At 40.1% G+C, this 20,894-nt stretch overlaps 1 protein-coding gene across 6 annotated transcripts in view; it reads right to left on the bottom strand.

Annotated features, from left to right (window-relative positions):
* LOC139452698 (protein mono-ADP-ribosyltransferase PARP14-like) overlaps positions 1 to 18,532 on the bottom strand; it is a 28,475-nt gene extending 9,943 nt beyond the window's left edge. For 3 of the 6 annotated variants that reach the window (XR_011652381.1, XM_071234249.1, XM_071234248.1), the window contains exons 1-14: positions 15,960 to 16,082; positions 12,816 to 12,867; positions 11,793 to 11,963; positions 10,088 to 10,765; positions 9,507 to 9,571; positions 8,599 to 8,820; positions 6,199 to 6,414; positions 5,668 to 5,719; positions 4,975 to 5,118; positions 4,262 to 4,327; positions 3,609 to 3,788; positions 2,186 to 2,359; positions 896 to 972; positions 242 to 424 (exon numbers count right to left, since the gene is read on the bottom strand). Coding sequence is in view for 5 of the 6 variants with exons in the window: in XM_071234249.1 (XP_071090350.1) it covers positions 242 to 424; positions 896 to 972; positions 2,186 to 2,359; positions 3,609 to 3,788; positions 4,262 to 4,327; positions 4,975 to 5,118; positions 5,668 to 5,719; positions 6,199 to 6,414; positions 8,599 to 8,820; positions 9,507 to 9,571; positions 10,088 to 10,765; positions 11,793 to 11,963; positions 12,816 to 12,867; positions 15,960 to 16,082 (2,403 nt within the window). In the remaining variant the exon portion in view is untranslated. Of the gene's footprint in view, positions 1 to 241; positions 425 to 895; positions 973 to 2,185; positions 2,360 to 3,608; positions 3,789 to 4,261; positions 4,328 to 4,974; positions 5,119 to 5,667; positions 5,720 to 6,198; positions 6,415 to 8,598; positions 8,821 to 9,506; positions 9,572 to 10,087; positions 10,766 to 11,792; positions 11,964 to 12,815; positions 12,868 to 15,959; positions 16,083 to 16,138; positions 16,195 to 18,144 lie in introns of those variants that run through there. The other 3 variants (XM_071234250.1, XM_071234251.1, XM_071234252.1) reach the window with 3 other exon arrangements.
* Positions 18,533 to 20,894: the final 2,362 nt, after the last annotated feature.

Genomic DNA, 20,894 nt, shown 5'->3' with positions numbered 1-20,894 from the left:
ACCTAATCGCGGAATGCAGTATCTGATAACAGAATAGCGTACCTGATCACGGAATGCAGCAGCTGATCACAGAATATCGTACCTGATCACGGAATATAGTACCTGATCACAGAATATCGTACCTGATCACGGAATATAGTACCTGATCACAGAATATCGTACCTGATCACGGAATATCGTACCTGATCACGGAATATCGTACCTGATCACGGAATACAGTACCTGATCACGGAATTCATACCTGAGAGGTTACCATGTGCTTCAGTCTCTTTTCTTCAAACGTTCTCGTCACAATGCGAATGTCGCAGAGATCTTCTACAGCTTTAAACGCCCGACGTAGAACATCTTCTTTTTCTGAGTACACTGTGATGTCGGCCTCTGTGTCCTTGGTGGTCTTCACGAACACCTGCTCAATACTCCCCGACTGACGACAGAGTGGATATATGCATGTTACAGTCAGTAGCTTAACATCTTCTCAAAATGTATAATTCAATACAAATATAACAAAAAATAACATTGACCAAGATATTTCTTAAACTGTTGCTAAATATTATTTTACGACAATTTCATATTTATGATAATGTAATTCAACAGCCATTTTGTAAAGTAATGCATGATTGAGTGAGTATTCTTTTACACCACAGTCAGCAGTATTCAAACTGTCACGTGTGCCTGCTGTAAATGATAGATCCGCGCCAGGTAAAACGGTGGTTGGTAGCATGAGCAACGTGTAATGTCATCAGGTACGATGACATGCTATCAGCTGGATACCCCTTTAAATTTGAGACCCCCGATTTCCCATACACGTTGAATCTTACGCAGAGCAATGGGTCCTGAGGACCTATTTTGGCACGGAAAAACAGTAACCATGTCAAGGTTCGAACTTCGAACATACCTGTTGTCCTTCTCCTGTTTGTCTCGGTAGAGTGTCTGTTGCAGAGATCTGTCCTGATGCACCGCCAGGCAAGTGGCCTACAGGGACAGGCAACACATGAAGTATAATGTAATGTTAAACATAATGTGTTTTCAGGTTTGTGAGTAGTCAGTGGCCAGATATTATTTTATTCAAAACCCAAGGGGGTATCAAATACTCAATGACACCCGCAATTCTGAAAACACATACTATTATTGACGTTGTAAATATCAAAATTTATTACTTGCCTGTAAAGAGATCACCCAATTGATAAACATACAGCTGTATTACACAGTGTGTAATACCAAATACCGTGCTTATGTACTATCGGAACACGTTTCACGAACACATATTGAAAGCTCTCAACATCCTTTGGCTTATTCAACGACATTGCATGTGGAGATGATAGATCACTGAGAGAAGCCAGGCTGACGTAACATGGCAATATTTGTTTTAATTTGACGTTTACACGATATACGGCTTTTCCATTGGTCGAGAGGTCGGTCACATGACCCCGAAATTCATAAGTGTATGAACGACACATTTTGACGTTCATACGTTTTGCACCAGACCGTGTTCTTGAAATGACGTAAATACTGACGGACTACTTCCACATTCCAGGGAAACCGCTGGGAATTCCCTAGCACGAAAACAAACAAAAGTCGTTCTTTCTGATCATTTAGAATCTCTAATCTTGGTCTCAGCGTTACAATATACATTGAGAAACGTCAGAGAGTTTGACTGCATGATTGTTCACGAATATCCTCGCTACGGTCTATCCTCATGAACAACCCCCATGGGACTCAACCCATAAGATTAGGAGAACCTGTACTTTACTTAGAAAGTGTTATCCCAAATATCACATTAGTTACATTTGACCACTTTCGAAATGGCAGTGTGTATTCAAAAATAAGTCCTCTAAGAAAGAAAGGTATTCATTCTCAAAATACATTTCCAGGTTCGGACCCTATTTATCAAATCAGATTGCGACACACTATTCGCTCTGTGGTCACAATCATAACAAATATATTGCCATCAGCGAGAAAAGAAGGTCCTTATGACATCACTCAGGGCTTCCCTTTCTCACTTTAAGCTGACAAGCCGTGATTTTACTGGATTACTATTAAAAGCGGCGTTAAACACAACTCACTCAACCATGAGAGAACAGTGTAAGTTCTACCAGACTCAAAACAAGGTAGAAAATGGATACAAGATATGTCATAACAGGATGGAGACATGACACACCGGATAATCGAGGATAGACAGATTCACCTTTAGTATCCTTGTGACCAATGATTGTCTCCAAGTGGGAACAAAACAGGGCATGTGAAGTTGCGTCGCTGCTGATAAAACTGATGTCGGTGAGAGAACAGTCCTTCTTCTCAATGTCCCTCAAGCATTTCACAAGCAGCTTCGGCATTTTTTCTAGAGGGAGCTTCCCATCACCTGTCAAGAACAGAAGAAGTTGACCATTATGAGTTTCCAAATGTTCGGTGTTTGTATAAGGGTAGCGTTATTTGTCAGGGCACTATCATTTGCAGAAGGTCGAGGCCTGCAGTTAACTGCCCGACGAAGGAGGATAGTTGAACAGAGGGAGGCCATTGGTTTACAAATAGCAACACCATAGAACATAAAGGATGAAATCACAAACAGGAAACGTGACGCCAGTGACGTCAAATAACACAATAGATAGCGGCCCGTCGTTAGGGAAATGCGTCTGCTATCAAGTTACAGTAGGCCACAGATTTCTTATAAAATACAGCCATTGTAAGATAATTCCATCCTATTGAAGTATAATCATGTGTTTTCAAGTTAGAGACTGCTAACATAGGTCCAATACCTGAAAATATCATTCGAATATATGACACAGTAAGAAAATAACGCCAACTCCTTCGTACAGATTTCTTATGAATATGGAAATGGTCCAGGCTTTAAAGATTATATAAACAACTTTTATGACAGAAGTACTTAAAATGAATAAATTCATGGTGATGTAGACAACAACAAAACCATGGTTTAGTTATGACGTAGATTTGACCAATCAGAATGCAGGATGATGAAATAAATGTAGAATGAGTGCTATTGATTTCAATGCAAGTAAGCATATCAAATGGTCACTCGCTTTGAAATAATGTACACAACACAGTGTCAACATTACCCATGTCAACGACGATGACCGATGTCATTTAAATTTATAGTTTAAATCAGCCAAAATATTATCGTCGATATTTTGATGTGCAGAGTGTCTGAAATGATGATGCTTTATATGTGACGTGATCACCATCTTTGATATATTTGTGTATATGCGCGCATAAATATAAGCACTCAGCTGCTTGTTCACCGGTAATTACTTATGAATGGGTGTTGTTTAATCATTCTCCATTAAAACTTCTGCCACAGAATGCAGAATGTGGATGTGGTACAACTAAATTTATAAGAGTTCAGGGAGACTGTACCTGTCATTATTGTCACGAACATGTACATACAAGTTTTGATGTATTGTGTAATGAGACTAGAATACATCACAGCTAAATAATAAACCATATCCCTCCCAAGCAATGTAGCTTGTACGACGAAAACACTTAAGAAACGGAGTGCTGTAACAAACTTAAGACAATGAATCATACATAACACAGAGATATAATAATATGCAAATGACTCTCCCCTTCATTAATCACTTTGAAGTTTTTCTCACCTGTTCCAAACTCTGGAAATGCCATCGATGTAACGCTATTTTCAGTCGCAACTTTCAAGCATGCTTTTATGACGTCTTTCCAGTTGCCCTTGAAACGGTCAACACCAATGTGTATGATGATGTCTGCCGAGATGTTTGGCGCCGTGGTCATAGCAAGTCCTTTTTCCCTCATTTGACCAGCTGCAATGATGGAGACACACAATTACAACACCCTCACTGTACCAGCTATTGGTATACACCTCTAATATGCAAGGACATATATTGCTTACTCACCCAAGGACCCACTCACTCACGAATTTCTCAACTCAGTATTTACCCACCTATTGTCTCACGCCTTATGTCTTCAAATCACTGCATTACTTATCCACTCGCTCATCATGACCTCATCCACTCATGCATCCCTCGTTGACCCACTGCCCTCTCTCATCGACTAATCAACCCCTTTTCCACTCACCAACTTCATCCTGCTGACACCTCACTCACCAAGCCAGCTGAAATCAGCTCCTTGCCACACGCCACTATCTCATTCACTCACCAACACTGCAGTTCAGGCCCTTGCCACTCGCCACACTCAGTGGGCTGGTTAGCATTTCTGATTACCAACCATCCTCGCCTTCTCATTGACACCCGGACGCACCCACAAACTCCCTCACCTGCTAGCTGACACTGTAGCTCCAGGTCCTTGCCGCACGCCACACTCAGTGGGCTGGACAGTATACCTGCAAATTCGCCAGAAAATAAAGTTGTCAGCAAAATCTTCTCGTTTGCCTTTCATTTCATTCGTAGTTTTCAATTATACATTCAGTACATTATGTCTCAAATTTCTGTTATGGATTAGATACAAGTGATTTCCAAATGAGTACCCTAAACGGGAGTACTTCCGATAATGCTACATTGCCACGCACATACGCGTACAATACAGAGCCATTTTAGGTTTCAACCGATACGAGCGGAACGTCTTCAATTTGTATTCCAGTATTTATCTTCCAGTGGAAAACTCACAGGAGCTACACTGATATGTGAACCTATAGTAATATCCTAGTAGACCAAACAATCATAACTATCTATACAGACAATTATTCACAGGACAAAAGGTCAGATTACACATGTTAATTTGAGAATAAACGCAAATACTGCCAAAAGAAATATCCTATGACGGAACTGCAATTAAAAATGATCTTTCGACTATTACTTCTTATGAAGTTACAACTTTGAAACATATCATCATCTTTTATTATACACACGCGCCATTTTCATGAATTAAAGACCTATGACCGGATTTTCAGATTGTTCAAAGTTTCAAAATTATGAATATAATAAATTTCTCATTCCTCCACTTGGTTGGATGTGAAACAGGAAGAATCACCTATGTTCAAGGGCGTTGTTGAGTTAGTGAAGTGGGCTATGCATGCGGCACTCTCCTTGCTGATGTCGCCGTGTCCGGCGTGAATAGTGAACTTCCCCACCTGGAACCCAACATCCGCCACAGAGCCAGCGGGGACATCGGCTACTAATTCCACAATAAAAACATAGCAATATATATAAGTGGGAACATTTTTTAGTACAGTTATTACTGAAAAGGTGACGTGTACAACACATCATGCACATTTTTGTTATACTTTCACGCCTTGGCGGAGAGGTAGCCTTATGGTTAAAGCCGAAGACCAGGGTTCGATTCCCTACATGGGTACTATGTGTGAAGCCAATTTCTCTGTTTGTGTGTGTGTGTGTGTGTGTGTGTGTGTGTGTGTGTGTGTGTGTGTGTGTGTGTGTGTGTGTGTGTGTGTGTGTGTGTGTGTGTGTGTGGAAAAAAACCTATTCTAAGTACCCGATTTGGTTTTATTTGTTGTTTGGCACCACACGTTGTTTGACGTCAGAAGCTAGGGGCATTTTCAAACAATGAGTTAACGAGGTAAATGGTATATGACAGGTATGAGTACATTGTAGCACGATTTTAGCATCGAATCGATGAATATCTGTTCTGGGTACATTGCGTGAAATTAATTTCGAGAATATTGCTAATATCACTCAGTCACTTTAAAGTAAAATACTGCAGTACCTGCGTTTAGCTTGGAGTTACGAATTTGCTTGATCTTCTCTTGCTTAAATGCCTGGGGATCAGAAATACAAATTTAAAACGCATTCATGTTTAGAGCGGCGTTAAGTCAGTTCACTTACTTTTCGCCATGATCCAATTCTAACACATCTTGAAAGAAACATAAAACATTTCGACGTTGGTCACTGCTTAGCGAAACATGGACAACTGAAACAATACTTAGTAATCTCCTAGAACCTGGTATGAAGTCAGCAGTGACGTTTTCGATATTGGCGACACCAACGAGCAAGGGAATCACACTGACAGACAAATGGTCAAAATAAGGAACAATTGTCATTAATTCCCTCGACCTGAAGCCCTGGTTGTTCTCAGTGTTAAACGTCTATGACCCACCACATTGGGTTATCCTCCATTATAAAACTGATACAACTGATTTATTGTTCAAAGCGGCGTTGCAGACAATTCAGTCACAAACTATTACACCTAGTGACTTTTCGGCATATTTGGCAATTGAAACATATTTTTATGCCTTACCGTGACGACTTCGCTGTTGCCAGGGCCAATAACGATGGCGATATCAGTCAGGGAGGAAGTGTAGGTCATGAAGTAGAATATTATGGTCAGCATTTTCTTTGCTACTTTGTCCGGGGGATAGCCTAGCTTCTCTGTTCCCAGGGCTGGCAGCGCGATACTGCGGTAGTCGCTCTCAGAAGCATCGTACAGACACTTGTATACAACTTTCTCCAAACCCTGTCCAGTAACAAACAAAAACGAGATTACGATATATCTTAATATTGTGGGTGTAGTCTAGTGGTTAAAGTGTTCCCCTGTTAAATCTACTACCCGGGTTCGATTCCCGATATTGTTACGATGTGTGTCATATGTCATTTATTAGTATAATTTCTACCATTAATTTGTTATCTTTTACATATTGATGCTTTGGCGAACAATGTAATGATTTAAACTGATAGAAATGAATACGGGAGGAACTTAGTTTTAGATAAAGTAAAATGATAATACATGGGTTCCCAGACTTGTCTACCAAATACGCGTTGGAATCAATGCACACAAACACAACTCAACATTTGATTCCTACATGTGTTGAATTAGTATGCGCGCTGTTAAAAAAGTACTGACAGCGAAGCTTATTTCTCTATCTTTCATCGTTCCCTAATTCGTTCCCATCAGTATATAATATCAGCATGCATCCACTAATCTACATGTTCACTTGTCAGAGCAATAAAGTGCGTGAGTGAGTTTGGTTTAGCACAGTATTCCAGTTATATCACGGCGTGTCAGCTTGAGTGTGAGGAGAGGCAATGATGCAGGTGTCAGGCGTTTACCACATCGGTGAAATCCACGAGCACGGGCATGGCTCTGACCAGGGTGGCGTTGTTCAAAACAACTTTAGCGCTACGACTGTCGTAAGTCTGTGTTACGTTATGGGAGTTACGATCACCTGAGCGCTAAGATCGCTTTGTACAACGACACCCGGAGCAATAAAGGGCGGTTGGGTAGTCTGGAGGTTAAAGCGTTCACTCGTCACGCCGAAAACTCGTGTTCGCTTCCCCATATGATACAAAATGTGAAGTCTAGATCTGTCGTCCTCCGCCATGATATGACAAGAATAAAGCATAAACCATACTCATCCAGAATAATGACATATGCATCTTCACTAATTCATGTCATCCATTCCAGGGACATAACTCCTCTAGCCTTGTTGCGACTTTAATGATGTGCCGACAACAGCCTTACCCGTCATGTATGATATAACCCACCCACGATTGACAATTGCCGTATGTATATCATTGCACAATCTGGCGTCCATATGTCGACTCGTAAGCGTCCGTGAAACATTTAGTCCCGCAGTCACGCTATTATCAAGAATATATTTGCACTGTGATAGTGATAGTTATCAGCATTTTATACACAGGTTGTTGAATGTATGAATATAGGCCTCTATGTTATTCGTCCTTTAGTCTGCCGCTTCTATTGTACGCTCTAGACTCTCTACAAAGGCAATAAAAAAAGTCGACTAATTTATTTAAAGCCGCTTCAGGACGTCATTGCTGTAGATAGGTAAGGTCATGTGGACCAGGAAGTTGGGTCCTCGTTCCATAAACCGATCTGTGCGCTAGGGCGACCCTAACGTCCATACTTTATCATGGAATTACGGCAGTCATAGTACAAAGGCTGCTTTGTGGAAAGGGCCCCTGTTCTATACGGAATGATATGTGTCATATAGCACTGATATTATCACAGCGTGTGTGAATGCTAACAGCTCATGCTTGGGAAAGGCACTCATGACACGGGGGTTGTTAGTCACTGTCGTACTGGTTCGGTAATACCTGAAATATTTCTTCCTTCTTAATGTGCTTGTTGACCACATATTTTTATCAACCAGGAATATTAGACTTACATTGACGTGATCACATTTGTGCATAGTCATTGGTATATTGTTAATGTCTAGTTACTGATCGACACAAAGAAAAAAACCATAGAAATAACATACATCATGGACGAAGTATATTCACGAACATCATTAATCCTTGACGCCAGTTTATAAAGAAAGTGACTGTGGAGTGGTTAAAGGGTTTGCTCGTTACGACCCACTTGAGGGTGTCTCCCGCTGTGGGCTCGATCCCAAATTCACTCGCTTAAAAAGTCGATCTCACATCCCTCCTTTTTGGGGTGGTGGGGGATGGGGATGGGGTTGGGTGGGGGTGGGGGTGTGGGTGGTGGTGAAGGTGAAGTTGTTTACAGCGTGTCATTTTGGTTTGTGCTGAATATCATCGTTAGGTCTTTCCGTGACTTGATTATTTACATGTCTTGAGCTTAAATATCACTCACTCACTCACTCACTCACTCACTCACTCACTCACTCACTCACCCACCCACCCACCCACTCACTCACGCACTCACTCACTCACTCACCTTGAGTGTGGGGTCGCTGGAGTATTCTGGCAAACAACAGTGGAACACCTCCTGACAGTTGAGATTCCCTCCCTTGGTCTTCGCGACCTTGCCGTATTTGATACCCTGGGGGTACCTGCTTCTAAACTCCACCTGCATCTCGTCTCCGCCTGCTGCCGCGATGCTGGCAGAACCCTCTGACAGATCCAAGTCCCTGTCTACTGTGCTGACCAGCACATCGGCCTGGTGACATATACAGATTCCAACAAATCAACAGTGGTTTGTTTGATGTTTCACTAAATCACATAAATATTGATGTGGTGTAATCACTTTCATGTTAACATAAATCAACGAAATCTTTTACCTGGAAATAAGTTAAGCACCGCCTACTATATGTTTTAAAAAAAATTGAAATAAATTGTATACTTTATTGATACTGTTTGTCCAGTATTAATACGAAGTGAGGCATTCATATTGAATTACAGAAACCGAAATCGATTACCAAATGACATGTAACTCATCCTTGGCAATGGTTATTTCACAAACTTTTGAATTGTATTCTTTGCAATCAAACAACGTGAACCAGTACTTGTGTCCATCTAGAAGAATAAAAAGTGTTACCGACTTGTCCTCAGATAAAGGTGATATCTTAGACATGTATACGAATGTGCTCAATGCCATGTTTGTATGATTCCAAAAGTCACATGGAAGTATGGGATGACAATAAAGAAGACATGGCGCTTAGCCTCTTTCCAGGTGCACATTTGAGAGTATATCTACATTTATCTTTTATCTATCTAATGGACTATGTTGTAATTCTTTTTTCTTATATTTAATGTGTCATATATCTGTATTTATCTCCTATACATCTAATGACATGACCTGACATCATATGACATGTTTGAAATGTCAGCAAAGTGACTGCCTACCCGTTGATGGGCTATTTCTCCTTGGGTAAAGTTAAGATCAGTGTCGATAATGCTCGAGGCTGGTTCTGAAAGGAGGAAGGTGGAAGTGTGTTAGCTTTAATATCTTACACTGTGCTCGGTGATCAGCGGACCGGCACCAGTGTACGAGTTGTCATTAAGTTGAGACTGGTGTCATTAAGGTGAGACTGGTGTCATTAAGGTGAGACTAGTGTCATTAAGCTGAGACTCGTGTCATTAAGCTGAGACTCGTGTCATTAAGGTGAGACTCGTGTCATTGAGGTGACATGGTTTGTTTTTAGTTCAGATCACTCACAACCACTTGCAACTGAAGTCATTAAATTCCAACTGAATTGAGTTCAGGCTGAATTGTCGTTTGTTATAAGCTGTATTTTTATTGCCTTTAGGAATACATCAGTTTCACTTGATTAACTTATACAACAGTACAGTGTACGTATTCTATAATATCTGTGTGGTGCATGAACTGGACCTTTACTTCCGATACCCACAAATACAGTGTCAAAGAAGTCATTCTGACTAATTGGGTAATGTAACGTAAACAATTTCAGAAGTATTATACCCACCACCATCTTCTTTGACATCGGAGTACACGCTCGGGTCGACACTTACAGCACACCGGAACCTGTCCTCAATCTTTTTCAATTCCAGTCTGCCACGGGGTGACGTCAAGAACCCATACACATGGCGTTTGTGCATTTCAAACGTATCCTCTTTAATGTCCAAAATTGCTATCTTTAGACTATTCACCTTCTTCTTAAAGTCCAACCCACTCCCTTTTACAATGAAAGCATCAGTAGCATACTCTACTTCAACGAAATCCTTGACCAGATTTTGAAGCGATTGTGAGGGAAATGTTTCCAGGTAGCGTACCTTGCCGCGTGATATGTTCAGCTCTTCACTATTGAGAGGCGGGGACGCTATTATTGGTTGTTCTTCTTCGTGTTGCGGTTCTGAAGTGTCTCCAAGTTGTTGGGTGTCTGTGGGGGCGTCTTCTGGTTTTTGTGAGTCTGTGGGAGAGTCTTCTGGTTTTTGCGGGTCTTTAGGAGTGTCTTCTGATTGTTGCGAGTCTGTGCGAGTGTCTTCTGGTTGTTGCGAGTCTGTGGGAGTGTCTTCTGAGAGGGGAGACATTGCCAGTCTATTGTCGTATAAGTCGACGTCGGGCTGCTGTGATCTGTAGTATGGGTACACGATGAGGCGAATACCGCTGACTTTGTGATCTCGGATCTCGACATTCGACGCATCTTAAGGGAAACAATATAATTTCAAAAGATACTCGTGTGGACTCTGTTTATTTGGTAATTACTATTATCCGTGTACCATTATATAACATGTATAATTTTGGAGGATCGTTGCACACTTAATTTCGCTTGGCACGAATATTTCCGACGACACCAAATGTACATAGGAACCCTACATCCCATCATAAGATTTATTATTTCATATATCATTTTTCATATTTCGGTGCGAATGTAAAATGTACATGAAGGCATTTCATTTTATTTTCAGCTCGCATTGATCTCAGTTTTTAACATAATGATAGGAAGCCACGCAATGGCATTATGGAAGAAAAACGTCAAATTCTATATATTAAGTACGTTTTCACGCATAACGATGTGTAAATGAGGATACATTTACTGGTTGTTCGATATTAAACAACGTAGTATATGAGGGACAAGTATATACTTACTCTTTCACCATTCACCTAATGAAGGAGGAAGTACATACTCCGAAAACATTGTGTCCCTCATGATTAAGTAGTTGACATCCTTAAATTCTTTTCCCTATGTGTAACAGTGCTAAGTGCATTTCAACGACTTAGTTCAAACGGTGAAGTTTAGCTTTCGTTCCTGATGGTAATACAGCCGTTCTCTAAACATCTGGAGGACACGGATGCCCGTGGTTTCACCAAAGTGGTGAACGTCTAAACTTAAATCTCATTTGGCTTTCCTCCCACGCCACGCCGTAATATAACTGAAATACTATTGGCAAAGCGTCATCAGAGCAAACTCACTCACTGACTAAGTATCAGGTGATCCATTCTACTGTGCACGGGGGCGGTCGGGTAGCCTAGTGGTTGAAGCGTTCGCTCGTCACGCCGAAGACCCGGGTTCGATTCCCGACATGGGTACAATGCGTGAAGCCCATTCCTGGTGTCCCCCGCCGTGACATTGCTGGAATATTGCTAAAAGCGTCGTAAAACCATATTCACTCACTACTGTGCACGAATATCGACTGAATAAAGTGGACGTTTACGCTCTCTATACCTACCAGATGCATCTCCAAACGTCAGCCGGGCGCTGTCGTCAGACAGAACATCCAGGAACTTGAGTGCCCCTCCCCCTGACTCATCCCGGCTCTCGAAGTACCTCCACAACGCCTCTCTGTCTGGCAGCGTCTCCGACGACTCGGGTGCGACGATGACCGTCCGGTTGTCTATATCTGCAAAACAGAATAGGATGGTGTTAGTGCTTATTGCACATTTACAGTTGTTCTTTTAAATTGATATAGCGCTAGTTCATCCTTACGTAAGCAAATAAAGTAGAAAATGCGATGATTACAACATATCACCAAGTACTATATATAACGTATATAACGAAATAGAGACCCTAAAATATTACGTACAGTTCAATAAGCCTTCAAGCGGACAGTTCACGCATCACTCGGAGCAGCACATAATATGCCTATGGTGAAGAGTTCAGTAGAAACATATAGAGTCCAACAGATACCCATAACAGTTCAATATGCATTCACTTATAACGGGCAATACAATAGTAACTTATATAACACTGTTCAAGATGCATTCACTTATAACGGGCAATACAATAGTAACTTATATAACACTGTTCAAGATGCACTTACTTATAACGGGCAATACAATAGTAACTTATATAACACTGTTCAATATGCACCTGTTTATAACGGGCAATACAATAGTAACTTATATAACACTGTTCAAGATGCATTCACTTATAACGGGCAATACAATAGTAACTTATATAACACTGTTCAATATGCACCTGTTTATAACGGGCAATACAATAGTAACTTATATAACACTGTTCAATATGCACTTACTTATAACGGTCAATACAATAGTCACTAGTATAAAACAGTTCAATATGCCCTTACTTATAACGGGCAATACAATAGTACCTAGTATAGAGCAGTTCAATATGCATTTACTTGTAACGGGCAATACAATGGTAACTAGTATAAAACTGTTCAATATGCACTTACTTATAGCGGGCAATACAATAGTTACTAATATAACACAGTTCAATATGCATTTACCTTTAGCAGATAATCCAGGTAGTAGCTGAAACATATCCTTCTTGTCTGCCATCTGCAAAATGTAACACACTCTGTTTAGGGTCACACGTCAATTGAATATCTCCTTGTAGTCATTGAGCCTTCAAACTGGAGACGTCGCTGCATCAAGTTCAGGGTTCCGGTCTGCAGCTCTTAGGGATTAGTTGACGCGAACGTCGATGCAATAATAGCATATTTTTAGAATACCTCGCGTATATTACCTTGGAAAGGATGTTCAGTTTATTCGATGCACACCCAACATCCCCTTAACTGTTTGTAAGTTCAAGGTCTTGGGCTAGATTTGCTTTTTAACAATCATTTACCTTGGGGAATATAAGGAGCGTGTAGATCCAGCGGGTATATTGCACACACGGCAGTGACTACACCGGTTAAAAATATATCTGACCCATGTATCCCCCACCTGCGGAGTGCTCTGTTCATAGAGCATGTCAAGGATTAGAAAGGACATTCACGAACTGTATAACGTCGGGTAGAAGAATGTGTGGCTACTATGTCACAATCCGTTTGCAAGTGAAAGAGCCCCGGCTATATATGTAAGTTCATTCATCACTCAGAATGAAACATCGGAACAAGAATGAAACACACCTGAGCTTATGGTTCTCATTCCCATAATAACAAAATATCACGGTTCACTTTTTACCCAGACGAGAACACATCAGACAAGGCTGCAAGACGCCCCAGTCGTGTATGCAAGTTGCCTCATTTCCAAGAATAAAACACCCGATCTATCGGTTAACTCGTTATCCAGAATAAACAGAATAGAACACATCAGTTAGTGGTTGACTGATTGCCCAGAATAAGCTACCTCAGCCACTGGTTCACTAACAACCCAGAATATATCACCTCATCCGCTGGTTCACTCAATACCCAGAATAAAACACATCAAGTACTGGTTCACTCATTAATCAGAATAAAACACCTCAGCTACTGGTTCACTCATTACCAACAATAAAACACCACATTGGCTGGTTCACTCAATACCCAGAATAAAACACCTCAGCCACTGATTCACTCAATACCCAGAATAAAACACCTCAGCCACTGGTTCGCTCAATACCCATAATAAAACACATCAACTACTGGTTCACTCATTACTCAGAATAAAACACCTCATCCACTGGTTCACTCATTACCAAGAATAAAACTCATCAACTACTGGTTCACTCATTACTTAGAATAAAACTCATCAACTACTGGTTCACTCATTACTTAGAATAAATAAACCTCAGCTACTGGTCCACTCATTACCCAGAGTAAAACACATAAACTACTGGTTCACTCAATACCCAGAATTAAACACCTCAGCCACTGATTCACTCATTACCCAGAATAAAACACCTCAGCCACTGGTTCGCTCAATACCCATAATAAAAACATCAACTACTGGTTCACTCATTACTCAGAATAAAACACCTCATCCACTGGTTCACTCAATACCCAGAATAAAACACATCAACTACCGGTTCACTCATTACTCAGAATAAAACACCTCAGCCACTGGTTCACTCATTACCCAGAATAAAACATATCAACTACTGGTTCACTCATTGCTCAGAATATATCACCTCATCCACTGGTTCACTCAATACCCAGAATAAAACACATCATTCACTGGTTCACTCATTACCCAGAATTTAACACCTCAGCTACTGATTCACTTAATACCCGGAATAAAACAAATCAGCTACTGGTTCACTTATGACTCAGAATAAAACAGCTCATCCGCTGGTTCACTCATTATCCAGAATAAAACACCTCAGCCACTGCTCTCACTCATTACCCACAATAACACACCTCATCCGCTGGTTCACTCATTACCCAGAAAAAAACACCTCATCCGCTGGTTCACTCAATACCCAGAATAAAACACATCAGCCACTGGTTCACTCATTACCAAGAATAAAACACATCAGCCACTGGTTCACTAATTACTTAGAATAAAACACCTCATCCACTGGTTAACTCATTACCCAAAATAAAACACCTCAGCTACTGGTTCACTCATTACCCAGAATAAAACACCTCAGCTACTGGTTCACTCATTACCCAGAATATAACACCTCAGCTACTGGTTCACTCATTACCAACAATAAAACACCTCAGCTACTGGTTCACTCATTACCCAGAATATAACACCTCAGCTACTGGTTCACTCATTACCCAGAATAAAACACCTCAGCTACTGGTTCACTCATTACCCAGAATAAAACACCCCATCCGCTGGTTCACTCAGTACCAAGAATAAAACACATCATCTACTGGTTCAATGTTTGTATTTGTTTGTTGTTTAACGCCGCACTCAGCAATATTCTAGCTATATGACACGATCTGTAAATAGCTGAGTCTGAACCAGACGATCCAGTGAGTGATATCATGAGCATCGTTCCACGCAATTGGGAGATATTGACATGCATCAAATGAAGAATAAACTACCTGATCAGTAAAAGGTTCATTCATTAATTGATAAAACACAAACGAATCGGGTTCACGCATACCACTTAATAAGATGCCTCATTTCTTCAAACCATGACACTTCTTTACATTAGAGCATGTATCGATAATCCTAGTCAGTATGGTTAAACAGAAATTGTCCTATCGTTTTGTAGCTTACATATCGACATTGTACTGTAAACAGCTTTATTTCTGCGCCGTTAAAATATTTGAATACCACGCCAAAGACAATACTGCGACGAGATATTTTTTGCGAGTTGCCGTGTTGAGATGACCCCTCGCGTACCAAACAATAGACAGCTTCTCTCCGAAGCTAGTTTTTCTGAGTTGGCCGGAAAGTTGACCGGAAGAGATTGCGACCAATTATCAAATACGATAATTGACTCAACTCAGTGTCATGTCATGTGTGGACAAAATTGCAAAGGACACTGACGCAATCAAACGAGGTTGGAAGAAGGCAGAATTACTGTGAGGTAACAGTGACACTAACTGCTCTGTTTACACCGTCATTGACAGAGACATACGCCTGCGCGCCCTGTTCGCACACAAGAGGGGGCATGTATTTTACCATAAAGAAGACACACCTCTTTACTCCAGCATTAGCATTTAGTGGCTAGCATTATCACCCTGTCCTAGCTCATTAGTCATTCTTACCGAGTGATTTTGGCGAACAAGTAAAGCAGTTGATATCCTACTGTATCCCACGTTGTATGTTTGCCAGGAGTGAATATAAACACACTTGCTTGTACGTACTGGCGAAATGCAGTGTGTACACATAAAGGAAGCATAATATCTAGTTTCATGGACATGAAAGCAAACATTCTTATACGTACCCATAGCCGAGGAGCATGTTACTATATTTTCACACAGCTGTCTGATTGGTCGGCTAACGTCTCGTGAAAAAACAAATGGGCAATAATATCGCCAAGTCATAACAAACTTCGCCCGAAGCCATGTATGTATGTATGTATGTATGTATGTATGTATGTATGTATGTATGTATGTATGTATGTATGTATGTATGTATGTATGTATGTATGTATGTATGTATGTATGTATGTATGTATAATGAGATTTTCATATTGTATGACGCCTTATATATGAATGACATTATCTAACGCCTTATATATGTATGACATTATCGTATATATATATATATATATATATATATATATATATATATATATATATATATATATATATATATATATATATATAATGAGATTTTCATACTATATGACGCCTTATATAATCATGAATGACATTAACGTATATATATAGACGTTATATATATGTATATACGTTAATGTCATTCATAATTATATAAGGCGTCATATAGTATGAAAATCTCATTAACAACCAGGAAGTACATAATTATTGCAGTGTTCGGCAAAGCTGAAATGTTACTGGTGCGTGTTACCGGAAGGTTCCCAAGATGATAGCAATACGTCTTGTTGTATAACACCTTGTTGCTATTGACTTCAAGCCAACATATTCAGTTGAATCAAATGGGTCTCACAACAAAGCGTTCCCTTTTCATTATTCATTTAAAATTCAAGACATTACAAAGTGTGCACTTCCTTTGTGTCACAGATAATTGGAAAAATCCACCATTAAGATGTTTTTTTCTATTTGTATGGCTGTCACAACAAAAACGATAGGAATACTAATAACTCATATTAATGCACGTGTTTGATAAAAAGAGCAATGCATGGGGTCGATATCATATATTTGTCATTGTCAATAGGAGCGCGTCTGTTGGCATGTAGTCCTGCTCATTAAGATACAGACACCCAAACACCACCTACCCACGTCCTCATTCACTCACTCACTCACTTGAGGAAGAATGAATGTTATCTAACGCCACAGTGAACAATAATTCAGCTGTATGGCGGCGATTCTACAACTGGCACTGTATTTGGAGGTAAAGATGGATAACATTTAATATAAGCAAATGATGGCTGAGTGTGCTTGCCCTCAGTTGGACATAAGTATGAGGTCATGACTCTCAATCTATCGTTATCGCACAAATATTGAGGGGCGGTCGGGTAGTCGGGTAGTGGTTAATGCGTTCGCTCGTCACGCCGAAGACCCGATTCCCGACATGGGTATAATGCGTGAAACCCATTTCTAGTGTCCCCCCGCCGTGATATTGGTTGTATATTGCTAAAAGCGGCGTAAAATCAAACTCACTCACTCACACATACTGAACATGAAGTGATGGTTGGCTAACGTCATGCACAGTAGACATATTGTACACATGGCGTCGGTTACTATTAACTGTAAAAGTCATCTGCCTCTTGGCATCTTATCGCACAATCAACACACTGGCCTGTTACTGTGTTTTGGTGAGGTATATGAATTGTTGAAAGCGCGAGAGACGATCCTCTCCTTTAGGGCACGAAGACACAAAATCAGTCAGATCCCAAGTCGTAACAAACAGAACCAAATTAGTAGTCTCCTCATAAAAAGCATGGAATACTGTGAACAATTCTGTCTGAGGCTACCCACAGCATTCTGGACAATTGCAACGGTCAGTACAATGTTATAACATTATGTGAATCATATTAAGATATATTTTATTTGTATGTAAATGTGTAACAATGATGTGATGAATCCACAACTTAATCCATCCAGAGTTTACTTCCTGTAACAGTATATCTCGCCTCCATTCACAGATGAATCATTCGATCTCTCCTCGGTTGAAGGAAGATATAAGATTACTTACAAGAAGTAAGATACAACTTGTACACAACAATGTAGCTGAAATTTACATCACCTTGTGTCTTTGGATCGTCGGGTCTTACACATAACGAGGAAGATGCATGTAACCACATACCTGAAGTGTGATGCCCTTCTCAACATATCGACCTGTTCTGCGCCACGACGTTCGTAATGCGTAGTTTGAAAAAGTGGCTTTTCTTTTACAAACTACATTTATGTTGTTGTGAGCGAACATAACTTGATATACTGGTTTAGGATTCAGATGTTTTATGAGCGTTTGCTAAGGCTCACGGTGGACACCTTTTCCGTATTATAGAACTGGAGATCCTGGTTCGAAAAGTATTTTGGGTCACACACTCTAATGCGTCATTATGGTATCGAAAGGAAGTGAACGGATTGACTATACATATTGTTATTCCACAGAAAGGCGTGATCAATCTCAGATTAGTATATTGTGAATATCCTAACAGAAACTAGAATGTTCTCGTATTACACAAAGGATATTTTTGAGGAAATAATTACAAACATGTATTGATTAAATATCGTCATTGTAACCATGGCCGTGTGCATGCACATATATAGCGATGAAACCTTAACAATAATATTTTCTGAAATAATATGAATAATGATATGTGAAATGCGCAGATTATACCCACTGACGCATGCTCCCAACGCTATACTATCATCCCAGACAAGGATTAAGTGTGTACTCATTCTCAGCTCCCTGGGGAGTATACGACCCAAGGTGGCTACGAGGCGCGAGGAGGTTTACAGTCACATAACCTCATACTACCTAGTATTAATGTGGGGACAGGGGCTTATTTCGAAGAAGCTTTTGTCTTGATAGTTTGATAAAGAGAGAAGTCGGTACATGTGGTCGAGATAATTCATTTGTTATTGTCAATAGGGACGCGTCTGTAGTAATATGATGGCCTGTCATCTTGATGGATAAAATACAGACGCCCATCCACTCACTCCCTCACTCACTCAATTGCAGAATGAATGTTATGTCACACCTAAGCGAGCAATATGTCAGATGTTTGGCTCTACATCTTGTCACTGTAGGATGCATTTGGAGGTAAAGATCGATGACATTTAAGCAAATGATACATGACTGTACTACAGTTTGACATTAGTATGAGGTCATATCACTCTCAATGTATCATCCCGAATAATGAATAAGTGTACACTTATTCTCAGCTCCCTGGGGATTATACAACCAAAGGTGTTTACGAGGCGCGAGGAGGTTTACGGTTACATAATCTCATCCTACTTCGTACTAATGTGTAGACAGAACAAGCTTTTGTCAAGCTTGCCGACGCGGTTACCCATCCATCAATTCTCCGCCACCATCTCTTGCTCAGAAGTTGTTATATCAAGGCTACAACATTCAATGCCTCAGTCATCCGTGTAACTGACGTGCGCCCCACATGATATCCAACACATGAACAACGAATATACATGCCAATTTTTAACTTGTCAATTAGCTCCAAATAGGGTCATAATGTATCCATTGTGGAAGAGTGAGTGAGTGAGTATGTTTTTACGCCGCTTTTAGCAATATTTCAGCAATATAACGGCGGTGGGACACCAGAAATGGGCTTCACACATTGTACCCATGTCGGGAATCGAACCCGGGTCTTCGGCGTGACGAGCGAACGCTTTAAGGACTAGGCTACCCGACCGTCCCCCATTGTGGAAGAAATTACACGTCATTAGAGAATGTACTGTCTATATGGGGTTCAATCCCATTCTGCCTACATCCCAATTTGCCTACAGAAAATAATGTAGACACATTGGGAACACAGTTTCATCCCCATCTATTTACAGTAAACTACGGTTATAACGAACTAATTAAGACCACTAATTTTTGTTCGTAATAACCGTAGTTCGATATAAGCATACATACAGCATATATACAACAAATGGTCGGGACTAAAAAATAAGTTGGTTTTATCGGTCAGATCGTTATAAGAATGTTCGTTATGAACGTAGTTTATTGTATGTAAATGGCACTTTTGTTTGACTTATTTTTTAAAATACCTATTGCCCAATCAAGTCAGGCTTGTACTGTTGCAGCTTCTTGTATAAAATGTTAGTCACCGATATAGCTGAGTAGAGGAATGAAATTGTTATACTTATTACTGTTCCATCTGGGACTCCGGAAGAAAGACAACCATGCAGTTCCTAGCTGCCGCTGGTCACCTTATCAAATTTGAACAATAACTTTTATGATTTGCCTTTGGTTAATTGATTGAATGTGCAAGTATTGCCAAAACTATAGTTATATTTTTTCTTCTGTGACTTATCCGTGACTTTCATTATGTGTTATGTTTTATTTCATTTAACAAGTGTTTCCCATTGTGCCTACACTGTTTTGTTGTCTCAGTATGGACTAGTTTATCTCCTATCACAGGTGAACAGTCATGTTCACTCATGTATCACTTTCTAAGCATTAGACCGTGCATGATTTTACATTAGGCAGATAGGGACTGTGGGCATATTTGGATGACTTCCTATATGGGGTTATGCGTAATTAATAAACTCGTAAAAGTATATCTGCAGCAACACAAACTAATATTGCGTTTGATTATTTCTAGTTATTGTTTGACCGTACAGCGGTTTCCCTTATGATTGGTGGATTGAAATAAGTATGAACAGAGTCGCATTCTTTACAAAACTGATAACATTCACTATAACACTTGTATGAACTCAGAATTATTAAATTCTGTACACTAAGTTTAACAGGACATGTTTCAAGTAACAATGTAGCAAATGTAATTTATTGTCATATCTTACAAAACGTAAAATAAAAAAAATAAAAATGTTAGGTGCTATATTTAGCATGCATAAACAAGTGGACAA

This window comes from Haliotis cracherodii, unplaced genomic scaffold, assembly GCF_022045235.1.
Source record: "Haliotis cracherodii isolate W230 unplaced genomic scaffold, xgHalCrac1.p SCAF_9, whole genome shotgun sequence".
NCBI classification, from domain to species: domain Eukaryota; kingdom Metazoa; phylum Mollusca; class Gastropoda; order Lepetellida; family Haliotidae; genus Haliotis; species Haliotis cracherodii.
This window is presented reverse-complemented; position numbering and strand designations above follow the sequence as displayed.